Genomic DNA, 21,866 nt, shown 5'->3' on the forward strand with positions numbered 1-21,866 from the left:
TCTGAACGTAGGTATTTTTACGTAAAGTATTTCAATTTTAGATATTCAAATACGTACCCAATGGAATTTGCTCTGATTGAGGGTCGGCTTAATAATTTACATCATCTGTGGTTTTTTGGTAATTTAGGTTGGTAGGTCCTACTTTTGATGCATTTATTATGGCGTATGTTTTAAGAGTTCCATCGACAGGCGGTCTGTTAACACAATGTAGTTGCTTATCTAATTATTAACTTTTAAGTATTTAAGTACTTGTCTTCAGGGTATATTTAAGTATATTAATCTGTATTTTTAGTAGCAATAATGGATTGTGATTGTAATTTATTATATAAACTAGTAGGTATTGATTGATTTGTCAAAATATTGGCAAAAGACTGGAAATTGACATTTATTTCTAATATATTTGACTGTGGGTGCTAAGGATATTATTTTTGTTAAGTGTCTTGTTTTTACGAAGAAGTAAATATTATAGCTATGATATTTAATTTAGTTTCTGTTTTTCTTTCTATTAAAATGTCTTTTTCATCTGTAAGTGCACAAAGGTTACGTAGGTTTATACTATCGCGTCATAAACTCGTTAACTTGAATCTATATAAGTAGCTAACGATATGCCGACAGACGCGCGCTGTCTGTTAGTTTCATTTCATCCATCAGTCTATCCAAACCAGCAAGGCAGGACTGACGTTTGTGTCGATAAAACAGTTTTCAAATAATCGCGAATAAAATACATCTCAATCGCGGAAAATATTTACAAATATTTTTTTGTAAAACGCTAAAAACGAATGTTGCAAACAGTGAAATAATTTTACGTCAGAAGCGTCGTATCATTATCGCGGTTCAAGGTGAAGTGATAATAATTTTAGGATTTGACGTGAGTGTGAGTTCGTAGTAATTGATGTCTAAATGTGGTTTGGTTATTTGACGATAGATGGAGCTATGTGCCTCTATAGGTGTAGATAATACAGCTGTATTTGTTTTGATAATTTGGCAGGCGTTGTATTCGTTATCAGCATAAAGCACATTTTTGCAATAATCACATTCGGATGATGTGGTCTTTCTTCTTATCGAGTGGGTGGTGAGGTGGAGGAATACCAACCTCATCAACCCCGGCGTCAGGGTCATTACTGAGCCGCCAAAGTCCACTGACATGACTCATGTAACGACTACATACTTACATCTGAGAGCTGTAACTGGGACCAACGGCTAAACGTGCCTTCCGAAGCACGGATCATCTTACTTTCGGACAATCGGGTGATCAGCCTGTAATGTCCTAGCCTAACTAGGGATAACAAAGTGATCCCTCCTCTAGTGAGTGACCTCCGGATCGTGAGCCCAACGCTCAACCACTGGACCATGGAAGCCGTTACGATGTGGATGACGAGATGAAGAGACACGCGCTAGATAGTTTTCGAGTAAAAATACTACATTTTTTATTATATTCTTTATTGTACACATAACAAGGAAAAACAAAACAATGAAAATATAGCACAAAAGGTGGGCTTATCTCTAAAAGTGGGAAATATTATGGAGGATTGAAACAAGAATCGTGTCTGATTCCACAACCGTTCTCCTATACCGATTCGCCATTGGACTATTTTGTTTATTTCCGTTTCCCAACAGTCTTTTGTCTATGGACATTTTGCCGTCAGGAACTTTGGGTTTAGTGGTTTAAATGTTTGCTTGTCACTGGCGCCTGGAAGAAATTGTTGAAGAAAGACCGCGACATTGTACTGTATCTTTCGTCCATGTGTGTAAAACTTGTTTTCTATGTTGTATGCCATAAAGTAGGTATACTTATAGTTCTTTTTTTATTTGTTTACTTAGTTTAATTTACGTGGTAGATAACGTACCAAGTACTAACGTACCAAGGAATGTTATTGTGCCTTTACGAAAAATTTACTTAATAAATATTATCTAATAAATAAAATGATAATAAAAGGGATAATAAAATGATAAAAATAGATAATTATAGGTGATTATTCTTTTTGTTTTGGTCATAAAAAGTTTTATTATATCAATACTTTGTTGTTATCATAATTTAGTGATGATCAAGTTTGCAGGTGTCTGTATTATCTTAGTACAGGGAGTACTGTTGACCTTGAAAGCAATACTATCGATACTATTGCAAGGACTATCGATAGTATCGATAGTTATGAACTATCGATAATGGCTAACTATCGATGTCGATAGACTCAAAAAGAAAATGGAAAAATAATAATGACGAACGAAAGAATTTCGCATGAACAGAATGTTAACACGCTCGTCCCGGCTTGAAAAGAGCTTCAAGGTTCAAGTTACGCCCAAGTCAGAATTTTTTCGATTTAAATTTTCTCTTTGAGTGTCCCTAAGCACGGGTAATTGTTATAAAACAAAAATCAATTAGATTTTTTTTGACGTGACTTTTTGTAGATTTGCCGCAGATGGCATTAACTACTTGGCCGGACAAATGGGGAGCGCTGAAGGCTCTCACCCGGTACAACGTTTAAGACAACAGGCCGAGGGTGCACAGTTGGGCGCGAACCTCAGGGCGTCGTCTGAGAGGAAAAATATTTGAAAGAATTAATTGACCCTAGGGGGTCGATAGCGATAAGCGTTGATTGAGGGAAATCGTCGACCACGCCGGCGGGGGTATCGGGGTGCTGAAGTGTTTGGTGTCGCGAGCTGATTGGCCGCCTCTATGGCTAGAGTAATCGGGTCGTCGGGATCGTATATTACGTCCTTCGGACGCCGATACTTTTCAGTACCGACCCTAAGCGGGATGTATTCAGAAGCCGCAACAAACAATTAGATGTCGATAGTATCGTTACTATTGAAGTATAGTATAGATATATCATTATTATGTTATGGAGTTAGGTACGGCCTTTTCTCAAATTACGCCAAGAATGAAAGATCCATTATGACACACCCCGGACACTTCATACAAAATACCTGGTTTTACACAGACACCACAAATTGACGTTATCGTACACGCGCGTCTGTCTGCGTGACGTCTGACGCCATAGGATTCAAGTCTAAACTATGTCCGAGAGGGGGTGAGGTAAACCTAGCTCAGACGCTGGTGGAGAGCGGAGAGTTGCCGTTATATACGTAGTATTGTTCTTTATTCTATAATTAAGATTTAAATTGAAATGCAGTCACTGTATTAGTTAATCACCGCATTGCAGTGAGATGCAAACGGGAAGTGAAAGTAAGCAGTATGCGCCTGAGTCGAAAGCTGGTCAGTGGTGCATTCGGTTGCATCATTCAATAAGCGTGTTATTGTTACAAGTTGTTTACCAGTAGCAGGGTAGGTAGAGACTCTGTTCGTAACGAATTCGCGGGATAGTAAGTAGGTAATTACTAATTTGGTTTTATGATCTTGCATCATTTGATAATACTCTACATAGAACCCCGATACCGACCCCGCCGTCGTGGTCGATGATTTCCCTCATTCAGCGCTTATCGCTATCCTAGTGGGTCGATTAATTCTTTTAAATGTCGGAAAAATCATGTTTTTTTTAATTATTTTCATTTCCATACTTTTGCGACGGAAACTTCCACTTGATATCAACTCAGAATCATAACCTGAATCATCCCTTATAATTTTCGTTACGATGTCACTAACACCCTGTTTATAAATATATGTCAGTGATATATCATTTCTCAAAGGATTATCACAGTGCTTAAATTAATTCGATTACCTGATATGACATCACAACAGGATCCTTTAATATGATAATATTAAAATAACGTAGCTGCTATTTTAAAGTTATAAATAAACAAAATTAATATTTATCTTACGTGGCTGAATATCTATTACGCAGGTAACGATATAAAGTGATAGCATTATAGATTTTCGAATAGATTGAAATAATTGCAAATATCTCTTCGAATATAATATATTATGTTATGTTTCAATCATTCAAGATTGCGAGTGACGCAAATAAAGTTATAAAATTGTCAGCATAGTAGCGATAATCGAAGTACTTAGTACTAAAGTGAGTGTGGTTTAGAGTGCTCTACTCTATCAGTGCTCCAACAGTGCTCCAACTATACTCCAACAGTGCTCCTAAAAATGTCAACAAAAGTGAATGAGGATTTAGTTCGGGAGAGGAGCAAATGTACCTTCAACATTCAAGAGCTGATCTACCTCATCGATGGAGGCGAGAAGAAAACTTTGGAGAGGAAAGAAGTCGGTTAGTAATATTTTTAAATATTAAAAAGACGTGGATCGTTCTTGTATTAAACGATTGATGGATGTGGAGGAAGCAAGAGAAGTGTCGAAGCAAATGGAATTCCGTAGTCTCTGCTTACCCCGGTGGAAAATAGGCGTGTGTTTATGTACATATGTATGTAGTTAAAAAGGGGCAAATACATGGTTTTGTTGACAGTTAATAGGGTTCCTATGTTCTAAGAATCATAATCTACCATATAAAACACGCAAAAATTTAATATTCGAATAACCCTGACGTAATATAAATCTGTTTGTGATAGTGAAGTTAATAAAACAAAATATTTTTTGAAGAAAACAAAAACCTTTATTCTTCAGTACTACTAACTAAATACCTAATTATTTTCTTTGAAAATAAGCATAATCAAAATAAAAAGTATAACTCAAGGAGATTCGTCCGATCCCGTCAATCTCGAACGGGATCTCGTCATATTATGCCGAGATCACGCGAGATCGGGATTGCATTCCCTAGTGGGGAGTAACCATGGTAACCACCCGTAACCTTGACGCATTTAGCCTGTCGGATAGGCAGGTGTAATAAAGAAAGAAAGAAAGATTATAAAGGGACACCACAGTAACAAATACAAAACAAATAACAAATATATAATATCTATAAAACACAGAGTAACACACAACTTAAAATCAAACAAAACACATAATAAAAATAACATTCACGAGTAATACAAATAATAAGCCCTTTAGATGTAAACACCAAAGCTACCTGCCTTTTATATCCTGATAATTAGGTGATTAATGTAATATTGTGATAGCGATACAAATCAGTAATTCTTACAACACGTTTGGTAATGTCTATTCATAGACGTTGACCGTGACAATGCGCATGTTGTAATCTAACAACATAATTGAGAAATTTGTAATAAAAACCGATTAATACCTACTGTACTCCCAGAATGCTGTTACAAAATAGCCGCGGGAAAAGCAAAAGAAAAGGAAGAAGGGAAAAGGTCAGTGGGTAGACCAGCGCGCAGCGGCCCGGTGGTCGGATGATATCGTTGCAACGGCTGGAAAGTTGTGGATGAGGTTAACGCAGGACCAGAAAGGGTGGTGAAAAATGGAGGAGGCCTGTACCCAGCCGTGAGATGATGTGGGCTGCATTGATGATGATGAATACTGATATACAGTGCACGTTGGAATACATTTGTTTAATGGCGGTCTACACAAACGTACAATAAATTAATTATATAAGTAGATATAGACATTATTTTATGGTTAATAAAAAATACACGTCTTATAATGATTACTAACTGTAATCTTCCTCCTAATAATTATGTTGTCGTCAATAAATTCAGTTCTAGATTCAGCACGTACTTATTGGTTTTTGCTTTTTGTTATTTGCAATTTCGATGTATGCACTTAAAACAAGAAGTTCCATCCAATAATGATGAAAACCGTACGGGAATTCGTTCGGTAGTTTTAGAGTTTTTCACGTGCAGATAGAGAGATTAGTTTTCGTTTCACAGAGGAAATGGTGTTGAGCGTAAAGGAGCTAAGAGACGAGATTCCTGAGGAGTATCTGAGTCACAAGGAGAGATATGAGAATGCGATCAGAAAGGCTTTCATTTGCTACAGTCTGCTCAAAGATCATCTGCTGGCACACTCCATGATGGAGGATTTTGGGTGAGAATTGCTTGATTCCTGGAAACTGACTGGGTTCACAGAAGTTTTATCTTCCTTCTCTCAAGTCGATTGTAAGTTTTTGATCTCATCAACCTTGGTGTTTGCCACTCTTTTTGTACTATACTATAATGTTAAAGCTATGTCATACTAAATAATACATTATGAGAACTACTGATTACGTTAGATACTCCACGAACTCTACTGTTCCAAGAATTGCTTCAAATCAAACTACAAGATAAAATTTGCTTTTGCCTAGGAGGTAGTAACGACGTCTACCACGAGTGGCGTAGCATGTATTGTGAATTTGTGACGTTCGTTTTGCCACCAAGATTCATATTATATAGCGTATTGAAGGTACCTCCCGACTACAAGCCCCGTTTGCATGATTTGCGCAAATCCTTTTCCTTGCAAAATATAAGATCACTAAACGTAGTTCGTAATTCCCAGGCCTTCTAACACTTACAACGCGATATACGGCGTATGTAAGGATATATCGCCGCTACTACTGCACATGGGCATGTTCGTGCCTACCATCATTGGGCAGGCTTCATCTGAGCAGCTGGCGGAATGGCTCCCGAAGGCTCTGAACATGGAGTACATTGGCACTTATGCACAGGTAATGTAATTTACAATTTGTTTTTCTTTTCAATGTAGGCAAGTAACTTCTAGCCAAGGAGAGAAAGTCATCCGAAACATATCTACAAGAGTCGCGTCAAAAAAGGCAGGTACTATGAACTCCTAAAAGATCCTACCTTTAAAGGTACTAACTATCACTCGCCAATCTACTCCCTGCTTTAAGACAGTGATGGCGGCGAGTAGAGAGAGAGAATGAAATCAGGAGCTAGAAACAAGTACCAAAAGGGACTGCAGGATTGTCTTCTGCTGTAATGGATTATGCATGAAATTGCTACTTTTATTTTGGGGCAGAGTATTTTATACATTAAAGAAATCAGTTAAAACGGGATTTTAAATTATGATCGTCTAGAGTCTATCTGAGAAACTCTGACAGCCTTATGCCTGACATATACCTAAGAAATATTTCTGATTTAGAAATTGATATATTTCAGACTGAACTTGGCCACGGCACATTCCTCAGAGGATTAGAAACAACAGCGATATACGATCCAAAGACAGAAGAATTCATTCTGAACAGCCCCACACTCACTTCTTACAAATGGTGGCCCGGTGGATGTAAGTTTTCATACCTACTTAAGTACCTGATTGTGTGACCGTCAGAATGCCTGGTCACTCGTATTCTGTTAGCGTATTTTAAGTTGAAATTTTAAGTTGAAAACACTTAGTGCAGCTTAGTGCCTATCACCAGACATTTGCTTTCAAAGTATTTTAAAAATAAAATAACGTATCAAGCTGACCGGCAGTCCTGGCGTCAGAATCGCCGATCACTCGGCGTGCTTCTGGCCAAGATACGGCAAAGCTCTAGTGTTACGATAATGCGTAACACTAGGCAGTATTAAGTGGGCAGCAAATATTGAGCAAAATTTCAACATAGGTAAAATACGCTGACAGAATACGAGTGACCAGCCATCCTGACGGTGACTCTAATTTTAGAGTAGATCTGACGGTGTAAGTAGGTAGGTTGACACCTTCAGTAACAAACATAAAAGCCTAGGTCTTAGGTTAGAAGCATAATATCTTAAGTACATAGAGTCAAGGTTGTTTACAAATAGTAAACAAACACTTTAGTATATTGACTTAAGTAATGCTAATGTTGACATAAGTAAAACACTCATATCGATAGCGATGTTGCTTACCTAATGTTATACTTACCTGAATTTGTTATAAGTGGGTTCTGCAAATCTCTCTCTATTTAGATATCCTTAACATTACTGCTACAGAGACCTATTGACATAATTTCTGACTACTGTCATATGTGCCTAATCAATTTAGCGAAGTTCATCTACTTATTCATACAATACATCGTGCCGTGAGGAAACCCACACTCTGGAGAAATGCGTTTCGGAGATATGTGACCTAACCTGGTTTTGGGCTGGTTTTCCCTTCGCGGGTCGGAAGGTCAGATATGCCAGGCAGGCAGTCGTATCCAGATGAAGCCGAAGCCAGACGTGTCGAATCTTCTGGTTGGGAATGCGGACCCCGTGAAAATGATATAACGCTATCTCTAGCTGATCTATTCATCGCGCTTTAAGTTCCTAATCTTTATAACAGTGGGACATACGGCAAATCACTGCATTGTCGTCGCACAGCTGCACACAAGAGGCGAATATGTTGGTATACAACCGTTTTTCGTGCAAATCCGCGACCTGGAGACACACATGCCACTCCCTGGTGTCAAAGTTGGTGAAATCGGACCGAAGCTGGGCTTCCAAACCGCTAACAACGGATTCCTTGGTTTTGAGAACTTCAGGATACCAAGGACAAATATGTTGATGAAGAACGCTCAAATTTTAAAGGTGACTATTGGTATTCTTAATATTTAAAAAAAAAAACCAGAATTGTGAGTGTCCTTAAGATTTAAATTAAAAGAAAGTGAGCTAAGAAATAATAAAACAAGGCAAGACATTATATAAACAACTGACAACGACAATAGCTGACGCATCAATATACGTATAGAAGCTCGGGTTTAGCCATTGTTATGAATGTAAACCATTTAAAGAAGAAATTGTACCTTTTAATATTGAGCAATATTTACAGGACGGCACATACATCAAATCAAAGAGTGACAAACTGACATATGGCACCATGGTGTTCGTAAGGGTTAACATAGTCAACGATATGGCCTATGACCTGGCTAGAGCAGCCACCATCGCCGTCAGGTACTCCGCTGTCAGACATCAGTCAAAACCAAAACCAGAGTAAGTTCATTTTATAGCGAATATGAAAATGTATAGAGCTTTGCTAGAATAAACTGAAAGTTATGTTTTAATTATTTCTGAACTAACGAGTACAATCCTAGGATTCATAGCTTGCAATATTGGTTTGTTAGGATTCATATTCACTGTCTGCTTTGGAAACCGGAAGGGTTACCATTTCTTCCACTGAACAAAACCAAGAAATCTATTCCAAGAAAAGACTTCAAACGCATAACTCCAAATTTCCTCATTTCCAGCCAGCCAGAACCTCAAATCATAGACTACGTAACGCAACAGCACAAAGTGTTCATCCCAGTAGCGACCAGTCACGCATTGAGGATAGTCGGCCAATGGCTGTGGAGCAGATACATGGCCGTCACCAAGGACATGAGGACAGGGAACATCGATCAGTTGCCCGAGGTACAATGTACAGTACAAGCATACATTAAAATTATGTCTATTTCCTAGGGTAGGCAGGTACCCTATCTAGGCCCTATACTCCTGGCATACCACTCTCGCTTCTTCCGCTCTCATCAAAATCTTCCTACTCAAGTAATCCTACTAAGCAAACATTGAATTTTTTTACGATTTCTAGTATGGTTTGGAATCTTTGGATGCGTTGGTTGAAATCATGCATATAAACTAATAATCATGTACATAAACTACACCCTTTATCCCTAATAAATCACAAACAAAAAATTAAGCCATGTTCGATTATGGAGAAGGTAAACGTAGGTGGTGGGGAGCGGAGAGTAACCGTTATCCTTATTCTGTGCCACAATTTCACTTTAATCAAAGTGGTGGTGAAGTCCGAACTAGTAAATAAATATGCACATCTAGTAAACACAACAATAAACGATGGATGTTGTTCCACTTGTTCTTATTAATATTGTCATCGATAATGATTGGTGTAATTGTCCTATTAAATACAATTAGATTTCTCTATTTCTTTACAATCTTTATATATCGGGTGTAAACATTGCGTGTTGCTTGCTTTAACATTGATGTCTTTGAATATAAGGGGTTCTATAACAGTATCTACCTTATCATCTTCTTCAATCGTGTGGGTTATGAGGTGGATTACCAACCTCATCAACCCTGGGGTAATAACCCCTGACTTGACTCATGCGACAACTACATACTTAACATGAGTAAGTAATAGTCGGGACCAACGGCTTGATGTGTCTTCCGAAGCACGGATCATCTAACTTTTGTACAGCTAGGGCTTACAAAGTTATTTCTGTGATATGTCCCCAGCGGCATTCGAACCCTATCGATTCGAATCTGACATCAACATTTTTGCTTTCAGCTCCACGCTCTAGCGTGTTGTCTAAAGGCCGTCAGCAGCAAAGACGCCGCTCGCTGCGTCGAGGAATGCCGCATGGCGTGTGGTGGCCACGGCTACATGACGTCTTCCAGCCTGCCCATCCTGTACGGCACCACTACTGCTGCTGTCACTTACGAGGGCGAGTACACCGTCCTGCAGTTACAGACTGCCAGGTATGACCTCACATTTCCTCTCTTTCATTTATCTTTAAACAACAGTCTTACTGATTAAACCGATGTAGGTAGATAATGATAAATTAATATAAACATAACTAACATAACAATAAGAAAACATAAGTTGTGGTTTGCTGAATTGTAATGTTAGCAACAAGTTGTGGTTAAATAAGAAATGATAATCTATTTGAAGCTAATCTGAAAGTAGAGGCTCGTCAAAGATTTAAGCTAAGGTTACAGAGAAGAGAGAATGCCTATCAGATAGGGACTTTGTACATTATGTGTAACATTTGACCGATAATGTGGAACATTTCTTATCTCTACATTGTCAGAACAAAGCTCTTGATAACATAAGTATTGCTCCAGATAGACAATACTTACATATAGATAAATGGATATTGTTGGAATGTATGATTATAACGCCATAATTATAATGCTTTCTTTTCATTTTCAGATATTTAGTTAAAGCATGGAAACAACTTAGTGAAGGACAAGTTTCTACTATCCCATACTTTTCTCAGTTCTTCAACAACAACAGTCATAAATGGGAGAATACTCCAGAAGGTATCATTCATGGATTCCAAGCTGTAGCTGCAGGGTTAGTATTCGAGAATTGTCAATATTTTTCAGAAGGAGCATAAAATATTTAAGTTATTAAAGATTTTTATCATTATAACCATTCCGCCTAAATATATCGATGAGATAAAGGTGACCCTATTTGAGATACTTACTGAAAAAAGAACATACAATCTCGGGACACAATGTCTACAATGTGTTAAAGGGCTATATCTCACTAAGATACCATGGAGCAGCAGCCAATAAATTGTTTGCAGCTGACAGCTGGGGGCTAAAAACGCTCCATTGAAGCATCATCATCACTAATTTAAGAGCCACGCTCTTGTTAGGGAAAATAGGGCAGTGGTTTCCCTCTTCCCTTCCGCCCCATTCTAAATAAGCAAATTTGATATTTGAAATATGTTGACATTGCGAACTTACTTTTATACCTATTTTATACATCCCCCCGTTTATACCTGTTTATACATCTGCATGCATTCAGTGAGATAAGGTCATAAAACCAAATGTGATTGTTTTTTAATTTTACAGGAAGACCAAGGCTGCTTACGATACCATTCAGAATCACGTGAAATCTGGGAAAGATTATGAAGATGCTTGGAACTTGGCGTCTGTACAACTTGTCAACGCTAGTGAAGTAAGTATATAGTTAATAGAATGGTTAATCATCTTAATATCACCATTCAATTCAATAAGTACAACTTATTTCATTGTCTCGAAAATCTCGTTGGTAGTTTCTTGGTAGTAGATGAATTTATTAATAAAAGGAGTCAGACGTTTGAGATAACAAATACAACTTTGCATAATTTGTTCTCGCGTACTCACGTTATCATTTTGTGTTACCGCGCTCTAAGTAATATAGGATTACTTAGATCGCCATAAAAAAGAAGATTGACACGTTAAATGACTGACTTTTTCATAATATTTTCTGCAGATGGTAATATTGCATCCTGTTCTTTTTCAGGCACACTGCCGTTCAGTTTTGTGTGAGGTCTTCTGGAAAGAGACCCACCGGACAGGAGCTACTGTCTCCTCCAATTTAGCACAGGTCCTCAAACAGTTAGCTGAATTATATATCGTGTACTGGGCTTTGGAGAAATCTGGAGATCTTTTGGTAGTAAGTATAATGATGTCCTTAATCATTTTGGTTCGCAGTTTTTTAAAATAATAAGTGGATTCTCTTTTTAGTTCCGAGATAATAGTATATCTTGCTTGTGAGTTACAAGATTGTATTCAGAAACTGAAAACAAATAATACGTACACCTAAACGAAATAATCAATCAAGAATGCTGTAGGTTGTTGTAGTTTTCAAATGTCCCAGATTGAAATGTAGAAACTTTAAAACATTTAATTTCAGTACTCGACGATATCGAAGAATGACATAGCCGTGCTGCAGCAGAGATACGAAGAACTGTTGGCATTGATCAGACCCAACGCAGTCAGTCTGGTTGACGCCTTTGATATCAGGGATGAGGTAATTGATATTTACATTGAGGAATTCTAAGGTTCTTTGCCAACTTTGCAGCCAGCGCGAGACAAGTCGAAAGTATGCGACGCTGAAGTGTCCAGGCGCTGAGTGGGAAAACTTGACAATTTCTGAATGCTGTAGCCCGGCGTGACCTGGCTGCCTAATGGGCGGGGAGCCTTAAAATCATTCCCTTCGTCTCTTTCTCTTTATTGAATCAATTGCCTATCATATTATTTGGAGTTTTATTTTATATCGCGCTGAAAGTTGTCAATCTAAGTCTGATATTTCCGAAGTACGCTCGAAAGGTATGTTTATGTATTATATTTAGTACCTTCCTTTCGCAAGGAGGCTCTTTTCTTGCACCCAGATTAGTAAATATAGAAAATACTTCTGTTTATTTTATCAATGACGACGGTAGTCACTTAGTCGTATTGCTATAAGTACTTGGTAGCTAAGTTTCGCTCAATAACACAAAATCATATTTTTTACTAATGTAAGTACGTAGTCGTTACATGAGTCATGTCAGGGGCTTATGGCGGCTTGGTAATAACTTTGACACCAGGGTTGATGAAGTTGGTAATCGACCTTACAATCCACACGATAGAAGAAGAAGAAGATATTTTTTTCATCTAAATCCCATTTTTTCTGAACTTCAGATCCTGAACTCGACCCTGGGCGCGTACGACGGGCGCGTGTACGAGCGTCTGATGGAGGAAGCCCTCAAGAGTCCCCTTAACAAGGAGCCGGTCAACGACAGCTTCCACAAGTACATTAAACCACTCATAAAGGCCAAAATGTAATAGTATATTGGTAACATTTATGTAAATATATTGTAATATAGTATTTATAATAGACTTTCATTGGGAGATTCATGTTTTTAGTTTTATTTCCGTATTTCTATCAAGATATGCCACGGCCATGTCACGAGCTCTTGGCGACTCATTGAATACTGTCAAAGATCCTGAAGGTCGTTGAGTCATAACCCACACCCAAAAGAATGTACAGGGGGGGGGGGGGGGGGTTGGGTTAAAAAGGCTTCATTGAAGCAATTCATCAAATTATTTACAATTTGACATTTCCGCATATAAAAGTAAGTACGAAGCAATATCAACAAATATCATATCAGCAATATTACTTTTTAGATGAATTGCTTTGATGTGACCTTCATAAACTCTATATACTCGTAGACTGTTGACTATGTCGTGTTATGTAAAACAAGTTTTCCCAGATTAATGATTTAGCATTGATTCTATCGACGATTGATCTTCTTCTTCTATCGTGTGGGTTGTGAGGTGGAGTACCAACCTCATCAACCCTGGTGTCAGGGTTACTATTAAGCCGCTAAAGGCTCCTGACATGGCTCATGTAACGACTATATGTGCCCACCGGGAATCGAACCCAGGACCTCCGAACAGGACGTTTGATTAAATGTAATTAGTGTATACGAGTAGAAGCGATTCTACCTTTGTTTCCGATTGCATTTCTTGTGCATTCATGTGTTAAGTACTTACTACATTTTTGCAACGGTCTTGCACACTACGTGATGTAGTCAATAATGTAAAAGGCATTATTTTCATCAAACATACTTTGTAGATGTATCCTCTTTGTAAATCTTTACAGCTGTTCGTCTTGTGATGGATGTACCTCTGACTACCTCAATTGGGATATAGTCTTAAGCTTACGTTATGTGTTGTGTACTATTAAAACTGATAGCTGTAAAACGGTAATCATTGTTTTCGCCAATGGGCCTTGTATCGTGGGGATCGAATTTGAACTAAGTACCTACTTTCAGATTGTCTATGCGGCTAGCTAGATTGCTATCTATAGCCCTTACGTCCATCGGTAATTGTCTTTATCGTTTCTTAGAACATTAGCTGCAACGAAGTGTTGGTACTATGATTATGATCCATCTCCGTCTTTATTTACTATCCTCGGCTGTAGGCTAAGGTTGGATATGCCATTGTCATATAATCTACATGTCTTGGACACAAATGCATATTATCTAATCTTATTAATGCATTGATAAGCTTATATTCTCTTACATGGATGTCAATATCGAATCGGATGTCATTATTATTGCTAGCGCATACATAAAGTTAATTAAATAAAGACCTGTATCTTTGCCAACTGTAAGTAAGAGCACAGATTACTAAATAGTTACTAAGGTAAGGAAGAATTCAAGCGGCTACGTTTCAATCGACGTTTCAGAGTTGGAAATGGTGAGCATAGAACATTCGTCACAACCTACTGTACATACAACATATGTTAAATTACGTAGATTTCCAAAAATAACACACACAAAAATAATAAAAAATAACACAGGTACCTACTTAATTAAGTACAACAAAATTAAATGCATACATTTACCAAGAATTTACATACAGACGACAATACAAAAGTAAGTAAGTACATTGCCTTCTCGAGTACTGTAACCGATGCACGTCGTGTTGTAATAAAAAGACAGCAAAAATAAAATAAGCAAATAGGCATTTACAAATTATAATAATAGAAAAGTGGTAAAAATGAGTCCGAAGAAGGATTTAAAAGAAATAAATGTGGATTTAGCGAAAGAAAGACAAAAATGCAACATCAATATTGAAGAAGTGACAAACATTATCGATGGAGGAAAGGAGAAGACTTTGCAAAGAAGGAAAATTGGTAAGTACAACGTAGGTACTATTTAAAAAAAAGCTTTTGCAGTTGTGGTGCTGTTTATATTTGAAAAAATTAATAGATCCTAGTGGGTCGATAGCGATAAGCGTTGAATGGGAGAAATCGTCGACCCCGCCGGTGGGGTATCGGGGATCTGGAGTGTCTGTTGTCGCCAACCTAAGTTAGGTATCACTTTTAACACAATTTCATCACAGAAATCTCACTCTGAATATTGGTTGCAGAGAACATAGCCCTGAACAGCGGAGCATCAAGAGATACGATCCCTGAAGAATGTCTTGGCCCTGTGGAGAAATATGAAAATGCTGTCCGAAAATCTTGCTTGTTTTCCAAAATTGTAAAGGAGGAAGTGCTTAGTTTCACTGGCCTAGAAACATTTGGGTATTGTTATAATGTAAATTAGTTTGTACTACTTAAAAAGTAAATCGACCTGCAAGTTCGTTCAAAATAATTTATTTTAGTTGGTTTGGTTCATTTCTGTGTATACTTATGCTATTTTATGTAAGAACTGGAAATGTTGATACGTACTAACTGTCTATATTAATTCCTGCTGCCTGAATTATATTTGCCACAGAATATTGCTGTAAGTATTCTAATCTTCTTCTTCTATTGTGAGGTGGATTATCAACCATCAACCCTGGTGTCAGGATTATTATTGAGCTGCCAAAGCCTCTCAAATGACTCATGTCACGACTATTTACATACTTATATCAATAAGTAGTAACCGAGTCTATCGATAGTTTGGAACTATAACTGTCAACGATATTCAATTTATGATCACTGTGAACTGTATCGATAGGCTGGCAATTCTAAGGTAACAATATGCATCATTAATTCCCTAGCGTTCGCTCACCTAATCTGAAGATTTGAAAGGTCTGTTTTTTATAGAAGCGACTGCTCTGACCTTTCCACCTGCGAAGGGAAAACAAAACCAATACAGGTTAGGTCCACGTACCTTCGAAACGCATTTCTCAGGAAAGTGGATTACCAGGGTCTCAGTTTTCCTTCACCGCTGAACACGTGATAATCATTTATGATCCAAACTTGAATTCCAAAATAAAATTTAGGCAATAATATACTTATTACAATTAATATCACTCTTCAGATCGCCCGTCCTCAGACGTACAGCAGATGCCTTCTTTAAGGATATATCTCCGTTCCTACTCCATTTAGGAATGTTCGTTCCTTCCATCATGGGTCAATGTACTCCAGAACAACAGGCGTATTGGTTGCCAAAAGCTCTTGATTTGCAGATCATTGGGACGTATGCGCAGGTAAAATTGTCTTCCCCATGTACTTTTATTTACTTAGTTAAGTACAAATAATTTTGTATGAGGGTCTTGTTTAGTATGCCTATTGATAATGTTTTTATTGTCTTGATTAGACCCATGCTTTAATATTCGTATGTGATTTTTATTTGCACAGCCATTAAAGAGCCTCCGTGGTGTAGTGTTTAGATTAGAGTGCTGGGCTCACCATCCGGAGATCCGGTTTTGATTCCCGTAAGGACAATTCAAAATCAGTTTGTGATACTGTTTTATGTTTGACTAAAACATTGCAGGATACATCATGATTGCCCGAAAAAGTAATAGTGGTTCCGTGCTTCGGGAGGAAGGTACGTTAAGCCGTTGGTTGCGGGCTACAAGCCCTACGGGTCCAAACACCTCCACCAACCCGCAGTGGCGTAGCGTGATGGAGTATGCTCCAGACTCCTTCTGGTTTATTTCGGAAGGCCTCTGCCCAGCACCAGGACATTATAGGCTAAATATTTCAGTTGGAAACAATACCACCAACCCGCAGTAATGGAGTAGCGTAGTGGAGTATGCTCCAAACCATCTCTGGTCGATTTAGGGAAGGCATCTGCCCAGGACCGGGACGTATATAGCCAAAAAACTGTCTGTTGGAAACAGTACCAATGGTTTTAACAAGATTTTTGTTATTTCAAGCGAAAATACTTAATGTAAATCAAGACCTGTACCCAGACAGCGATGTTTTATATTCGTTTGAATTGATTCGGTCATTGACTTTGGTTCTTTGCAATACAACAATGCATAAATACTGTCTGTGACCTACACAGGAAATAACAATACTCAGGATATGGTGTAGGTCGTGGTCTGTCGGTCATAAATTATTCATGTAATTTTATTTGAGATCAGCACTCGTACCATGTAGCAAGCGTAACGCGCGCGACGCGTTAAATAAGCTCATGGAATTAGCGTTGGCTTATCAAATCAAATCAAATATACTTTATCACATCAACCATCATCAACATCATCATCGTCATCTTTATCATCATTTTGCTTATTTATCGCGTCACGCGCGTTATGTCAGGACTATTGTGGTAGTTCAATTAGAGTTCCATTTTACGTAATATATACAAATTCTTGTGGAAATATCAAAACCAAAGTCTAAATAAATGTTTATCGTCACCTTATAGTGAAAACCACATAAACCCTTTTTTGAAAAATCACTTTATGATGTGATTCTTTCACGAAACCTCTATTTCTTTCAATTAAATTAAATTCGGGTAAAAATTTAGACTACAATTTTTACTACGATTTAAATTACCGTCTATTGCTAGTGATTTTTCAAAAAGGCTCTTACTTGGTTTTCACTTATAAGGCGTTATGGGTTCATTATTCTATGGTTATGGTGTCATTAGAAAATACTCTCTTATTAAAGGTTATAAAAACGATTGATATGGAAAGTAGGTATTTTGCTCGAAATGCTTGCAGACCATAGGGCACGGACTTCTCTTTGTTGCAGACAGAGTTAGGTCATGGCACGTTTATCAGAGGTTTGGAGACGACTGCAACATACGATCCAGAAACTGAAGAGTTCGTGTTACACAGTCCTACGATGACCTCTTATAAATGGTGGGCTGGCGGATGTAAGTATGGAAATCCCTGTCTTATTCATCAGTGTGAAGAAGGATTATGTGTGTGAAAGGTATGGGTACTGGGATGACGAATGACAGATAGATGGGAGAGGCATAAATGTTGTGCCGACCCCACTAAGAGTGGGATAAGGGTAGAAGGATGATGATTAATATAATGATTTTGGATATGGTACCAGAGTCCATACATTTTTAAAGGTCTTTCTTCTTTGCCACATCCAGTAATCCCTTACATGAGCTCTTTCAAATTTCTTGTCTTATGAAAAAAGAAGATACTTACACATTGTACTAAAGAATAATATTCGTGGATGCTTCCAGCATTTATAAGGGGGATTTTGTTATCATTATTAATGTCTCAAACTACGTGATAATTGTCACTTAGTAGATAGGATTATAAATATCGGTAACTTAGCAGGATGAAAGTGATCTGAGTATAACGTAAGTAAATATGATTATTTTTCCAGTGGGCCGTACCGTAAATCATTGTATTGTGGTGGCTAAACTCTTTACGAAAGGCAAATGCTACGGGACTCATCCGTTTATCGTCCAAATTCGGGACTTGGAAACCCACATGCCCCTTCCTGGGATCAAAGTGGGGGACATCGGCCCTAGAATGGGGTTCAACACAGCCGATAATGGTTTCCTTGGCTTCGACAACTTCAGGGTACCCAGAGAAAATATGATGATGAAACATGCTCAGGTGTTGAAGGTGAGATGTTACAGATGTTTGTTACCAACTTCAATATTACAATTAGGTTAAGCATCTGGAGTCATGGAAGGGACGGTTTTCATAAATGAAAAGGCTCATTATTGTTGTTACCACTTTTTCAGGATGGGACGTATGTGAAAGTAGGGCGCCACGAGAAGCTAACGTATGGTACCATGGTCTTCGTTCGAGTGACGTTGGTCAACGAAGCGGCCTTTAATCTGGCTAAAGCTGTCACAATAGCTGTTCGGTATTCTGCTGTGAGGAGACAATCTCAACCTAAACCCGAGTAAGTTGAAAAAAGAAAGGGGTTTTACTTCATTGTTTCTTGTGTTTTTTTATTTGGATAAATATTCCAATTTCTTTATTCGATGTCATCTTCCAAGCGTGTATCCTAAAGAAACCTTTCCTTTTTCCTTTTTTAGTATAATAAAAATCTAAAATTATTCTTTATCTCCGTCTTCAGTGAACCAGAACCGCAAATTTTGGACTACATCACACAACAGCATAAACTGTTTATTTGCATCGCCACGGCGCATGCGCTGCAACTGACTGGCTCTTGGTTGTGGCGAACATTTACCAAAGTTCTAGCTGATATGCGGTCTGGTAATACTGATAATCTGCCAGAGGTAATTAGATCAATATTCCCTTGATAATTTTTAAGGTAAGGGAAATAGAGTGAAAATAATATCTACCTTCAATCATTTCGAGTTCGTGGAATTCCAAGAATATTACGATTACGATTATTACGAACCAAGGATGTTAGTGACACCGTACTGAATACTGAGGGGGATTAATCAGCTAATGATTATGATTTAATTTCCTGTGAAATTTTCCGATTTTTGCGACGGAATATTCCACGCTGAAACATCCCTCAAATTTGTCGTTACGGTGTCACTAACACCCTGTATAGACAGCAGTGAAAACAGATACACTGATAAGCTCTAAATAATAAATACTTAGAAAGATAATGGAAAAAACAGCTAAAAAATCGCACCATATTAGTTAACACTGGAATCGTTTGTCATACATACGATGTAAAACCATTTTTCTTCACAGCTCCATGCCCTCTCCAGTTGTCTAAAAGCTGTGAGCACTTCTGATGCTGCTCTGCTGATTGAGCAGTGCAGACATGCGTGTGGAGGTCATGGATACATGTTGTCCTCCAATCTTCCATTTATCTACTCCTTTGTTACTGCTACGAGGACTTATGAGGGAGACTATACCGTCCTGTTACTGCAGACTGCAAGGTGAGAAGTATTCCAGAGATCTGATATGTTTGTTGAAAGGTACAAAATATTGATATGAAAATCTCAATTGTGCGCTGTGGATCTAGTAAACTCTTGACTTTTCAGGTTTTTAGTTAAAGCGTGGGAACAAGCCGAAGCAGGGAAGCCTGTGACGCCTACCGTTTCATATTTGTCTAAAGCTTTTGATGGAAACAAAGTATACTGGGAAAATACGCCTGAAGGAATCATCCGGTGTTTTGAGGGTGTTGCTGCAGGGTGAGATATTAAGTTTTTAAATCTTCGGCCTTTCGTACGTCTTAAATACGATACTTTGATATGTATTGATTAACCTGTTTTTATGTATTAGCAAAACATCAGCGTGTGTAAGGAGTATCAGAAAGCGGGTGGAATCAGGAATGCCATATGAGGATGCCTGGCAACTAACAACTGTGCAGCTCGTGGCTGCAGCTGAGGTAAATACATTTTATGAAGTAGTCTTTGGACTGTGTGATTTTTTATAAAGAAGTGGGCTGAGTAGAGTGGAAAGAAGTAAACTGGTCAGGAGGATATTCTTTGTTTCATAGTTTTTTTTGTATTAAAGCTGACAAAAAGACAGTTTTAATTTAAGTACTTATTTCTGCTTCTTTCGAGATAAGTTTAAAACTTTTTGTCTTTCAGGCCCATTGTCGTGCTGTGCTGATCAGGACGTATTGGTCGGAAACAGCTAGACTGACTGCGACAGCCAGTTCTGCGGTCAAAACGGTGATGAAACAACTAGCTTCTCTATATCTCATATACTGGAATTTGGAGAAAACTGGAGATTTATTGAGGGTAATGTGATTTGTTGTAATGAACTCATTATTTCCCATATTTTTCCATACAGATTTGCTCCCCATTTGTCCGGCCAAGTAGTTAGGGCCATTTCCGGCAAATCTACAATAAGTCACATAAAAAGGTGCTCATATGTAATCTTTTTCAGTATTCCACTTTATCGGAGGAAGACATTGTGAACCTGCAACATAAGTATGAAGGACTACTGGCGCAGATAAGACCTAACGCTGTAGGACTGGTTGATGCCTTTGATATAAGGGACGAGGTAGGTTATGTTCTATATCGTACTGCTTTTTGCCATAGCTTTTTCTAAGAGGTTTCTAAAGCTGGACACTGAAGACGATCTCATCAACCCTGGTGTCAGGATTGTTATTAGGTCACCAAATGCTTCTGATAAACCTCTCCTTGGCCCCACACACATAATATGTCTTGCTCAAGTAGACCCGATTTTTGACACAGGGCTCTGTCTGAGGGTCGACATCGTCTTAAAGTCTGTCTAATCTACTCTCTCTAATAGATTGTATCTTCTGTCAACCCTCACACAGTTACAACTATTATTTTAACTGAATAGTCTTCTAAATTAAAAAGGAGAGAATGCTTGAGTAAAGTCTTCTCCTGAAAATCTTCTGGAGTCTCCAAATATGCTTTGTCCGTTGAATGTTCATGTACGCTTAATTGTAAAGTATCATAATTGTCTAGGTCCTGAATTCGACCCTGGGCGCGTACGACGGGCGCGTGTACGAGCGTCTGATGGAGGAAGCCCTCAAGAGTCCGCTCAACAAGGAGCCCGTCAACGCCAGCTTCCACAAGTATCTCAAGCCGTTCATGAGGGGAAAGCTATAATATGGCAATGCTTTTTAGTATATTACTGATTGTGACAATAATTTGTTACATTGATGTTAGTATTTATTTTATATTAGTTTTTGTTTTGTATGTTTATTGTCCTTTGTATATGTCGTTGTGCAATAATTTGTGTAAAAAATTGATTGATTGTATTTAGGGTTTTACAAGCGTGTATATTTACAAGTGCTTCATGAACAAGTAATATTATTTGTAATGTTAAATTTTTCATTGCCCTTTATCTTTTGCCCAGCAGTGGGAAGGTGTAGGCACTGTAGGCTAGTCATAATAATAATAATGACGTATAGGTATATATACACACTCACACCCACACATACACAGGTAGACACATAGGTGGTCAGCTGGACAGGTTGACATAGACCTATGTCATACGCTAAATATTTATTTATTTTGAGAAAGACTTACGGACATAAGCATATCCTAAAATATTAAGCACACATTACCTAGCCTTTAGTT

General features: G+C 38.0%; 2 protein-coding genes across 14 annotated transcripts; both read left to right on the forward strand.

The window, feature by feature from the left end:
- The first annotated feature begins 590 nt into the window (after window positions 1-590).
- LOC126371951 (probable peroxisomal acyl-coenzyme A oxidase 1) lies at window positions 591-13,089 on the forward strand. 10 transcript variants are annotated; one of them, XM_050017421.1, is made up of 14 exons: window positions 591-669; window positions 4,041-4,172; window positions 5,689-5,845; window positions 6,293-6,461; window positions 6,913-7,036; window positions 8,033-8,277; window positions 8,519-8,679; window positions 8,934-9,096; window positions 9,986-10,176; window positions 10,631-10,774; window positions 11,281-11,386; window positions 11,714-11,866; window positions 12,107-12,223; window positions 12,874-13,089. In XM_050017421.1, exons 1-14 carry the CDS (start codon window positions 606-608, stop codon window positions 13,015-13,017), a joined length of 2,070 nt encoding a protein of 689 aa, XP_049873378.1. In that variant the 5' UTR covers window positions 591-605; the 3' UTR covers window positions 13,018-13,089. The 10 variants fall into 10 exon arrangements, with proteins under 10 accessions (XP_049873378.1, XP_049873387.1, XP_049873406.1 ...); XM_050017430.1 differs by having other exon boundaries at window positions 599-874; window positions 3,904-4,172; XM_050017449.1 differs by having other exon boundaries at window positions 599-874; window positions 3,941-4,172.
- A 1,182-nt stretch (window positions 13,090-14,271) lies between these two features.
- Window positions 14,272-21,607, forward strand: LOC126372077 (probable peroxisomal acyl-coenzyme A oxidase 1). 4 transcript variants are annotated; one of them, XM_050017634.1, is made up of 14 exons: window positions 14,323-14,346; window positions 14,727-14,875; window positions 15,112-15,268; window positions 15,993-16,161; window positions 17,654-17,777; window positions 18,248-18,492; window positions 18,615-18,778; window positions 18,956-19,118; window positions 19,549-19,739; window positions 19,845-19,994; window positions 20,086-20,191; window positions 20,397-20,549; window positions 20,698-20,814; window positions 21,249-21,607. In XM_050017634.1, exons 2-14 carry the CDS (start codon window positions 14,740-14,742, stop codon window positions 21,390-21,392), a joined length of 2,019 nt encoding a protein of 672 aa, XP_049873591.1. In that variant the 5' UTR covers window positions 14,323-14,346; window positions 14,727-14,739; the 3' UTR covers window positions 21,393-21,607. The 4 variants fall into 4 exon arrangements, with proteins under 4 accessions (XP_049873576.1, XP_049873583.1, XP_049873591.1 ...); XM_050017641.1 differs by lacking the exon at window positions 14,323-14,346 and adding an exon at window positions 14,388-14,436 and having other exon boundaries at window positions 14,783-14,875; XM_050017619.1 differs by lacking the exons at window positions 14,727-14,875; window positions 15,112-15,268 and having other exon boundaries at window positions 14,272-14,436.
- The last annotated feature ends 259 nt before the right edge of the window (window positions 21,608-21,866 follow it).

Source organism: Pectinophora gossypiella, chromosome 2 (assembly GCF_024362695.1).
Source record: "Pectinophora gossypiella chromosome 2, ilPecGoss1.1, whole genome shotgun sequence".
Taxonomy (NCBI): Eukaryota; Metazoa; Arthropoda; class Insecta; order Lepidoptera; family Gelechiidae; genus Pectinophora; species Pectinophora gossypiella.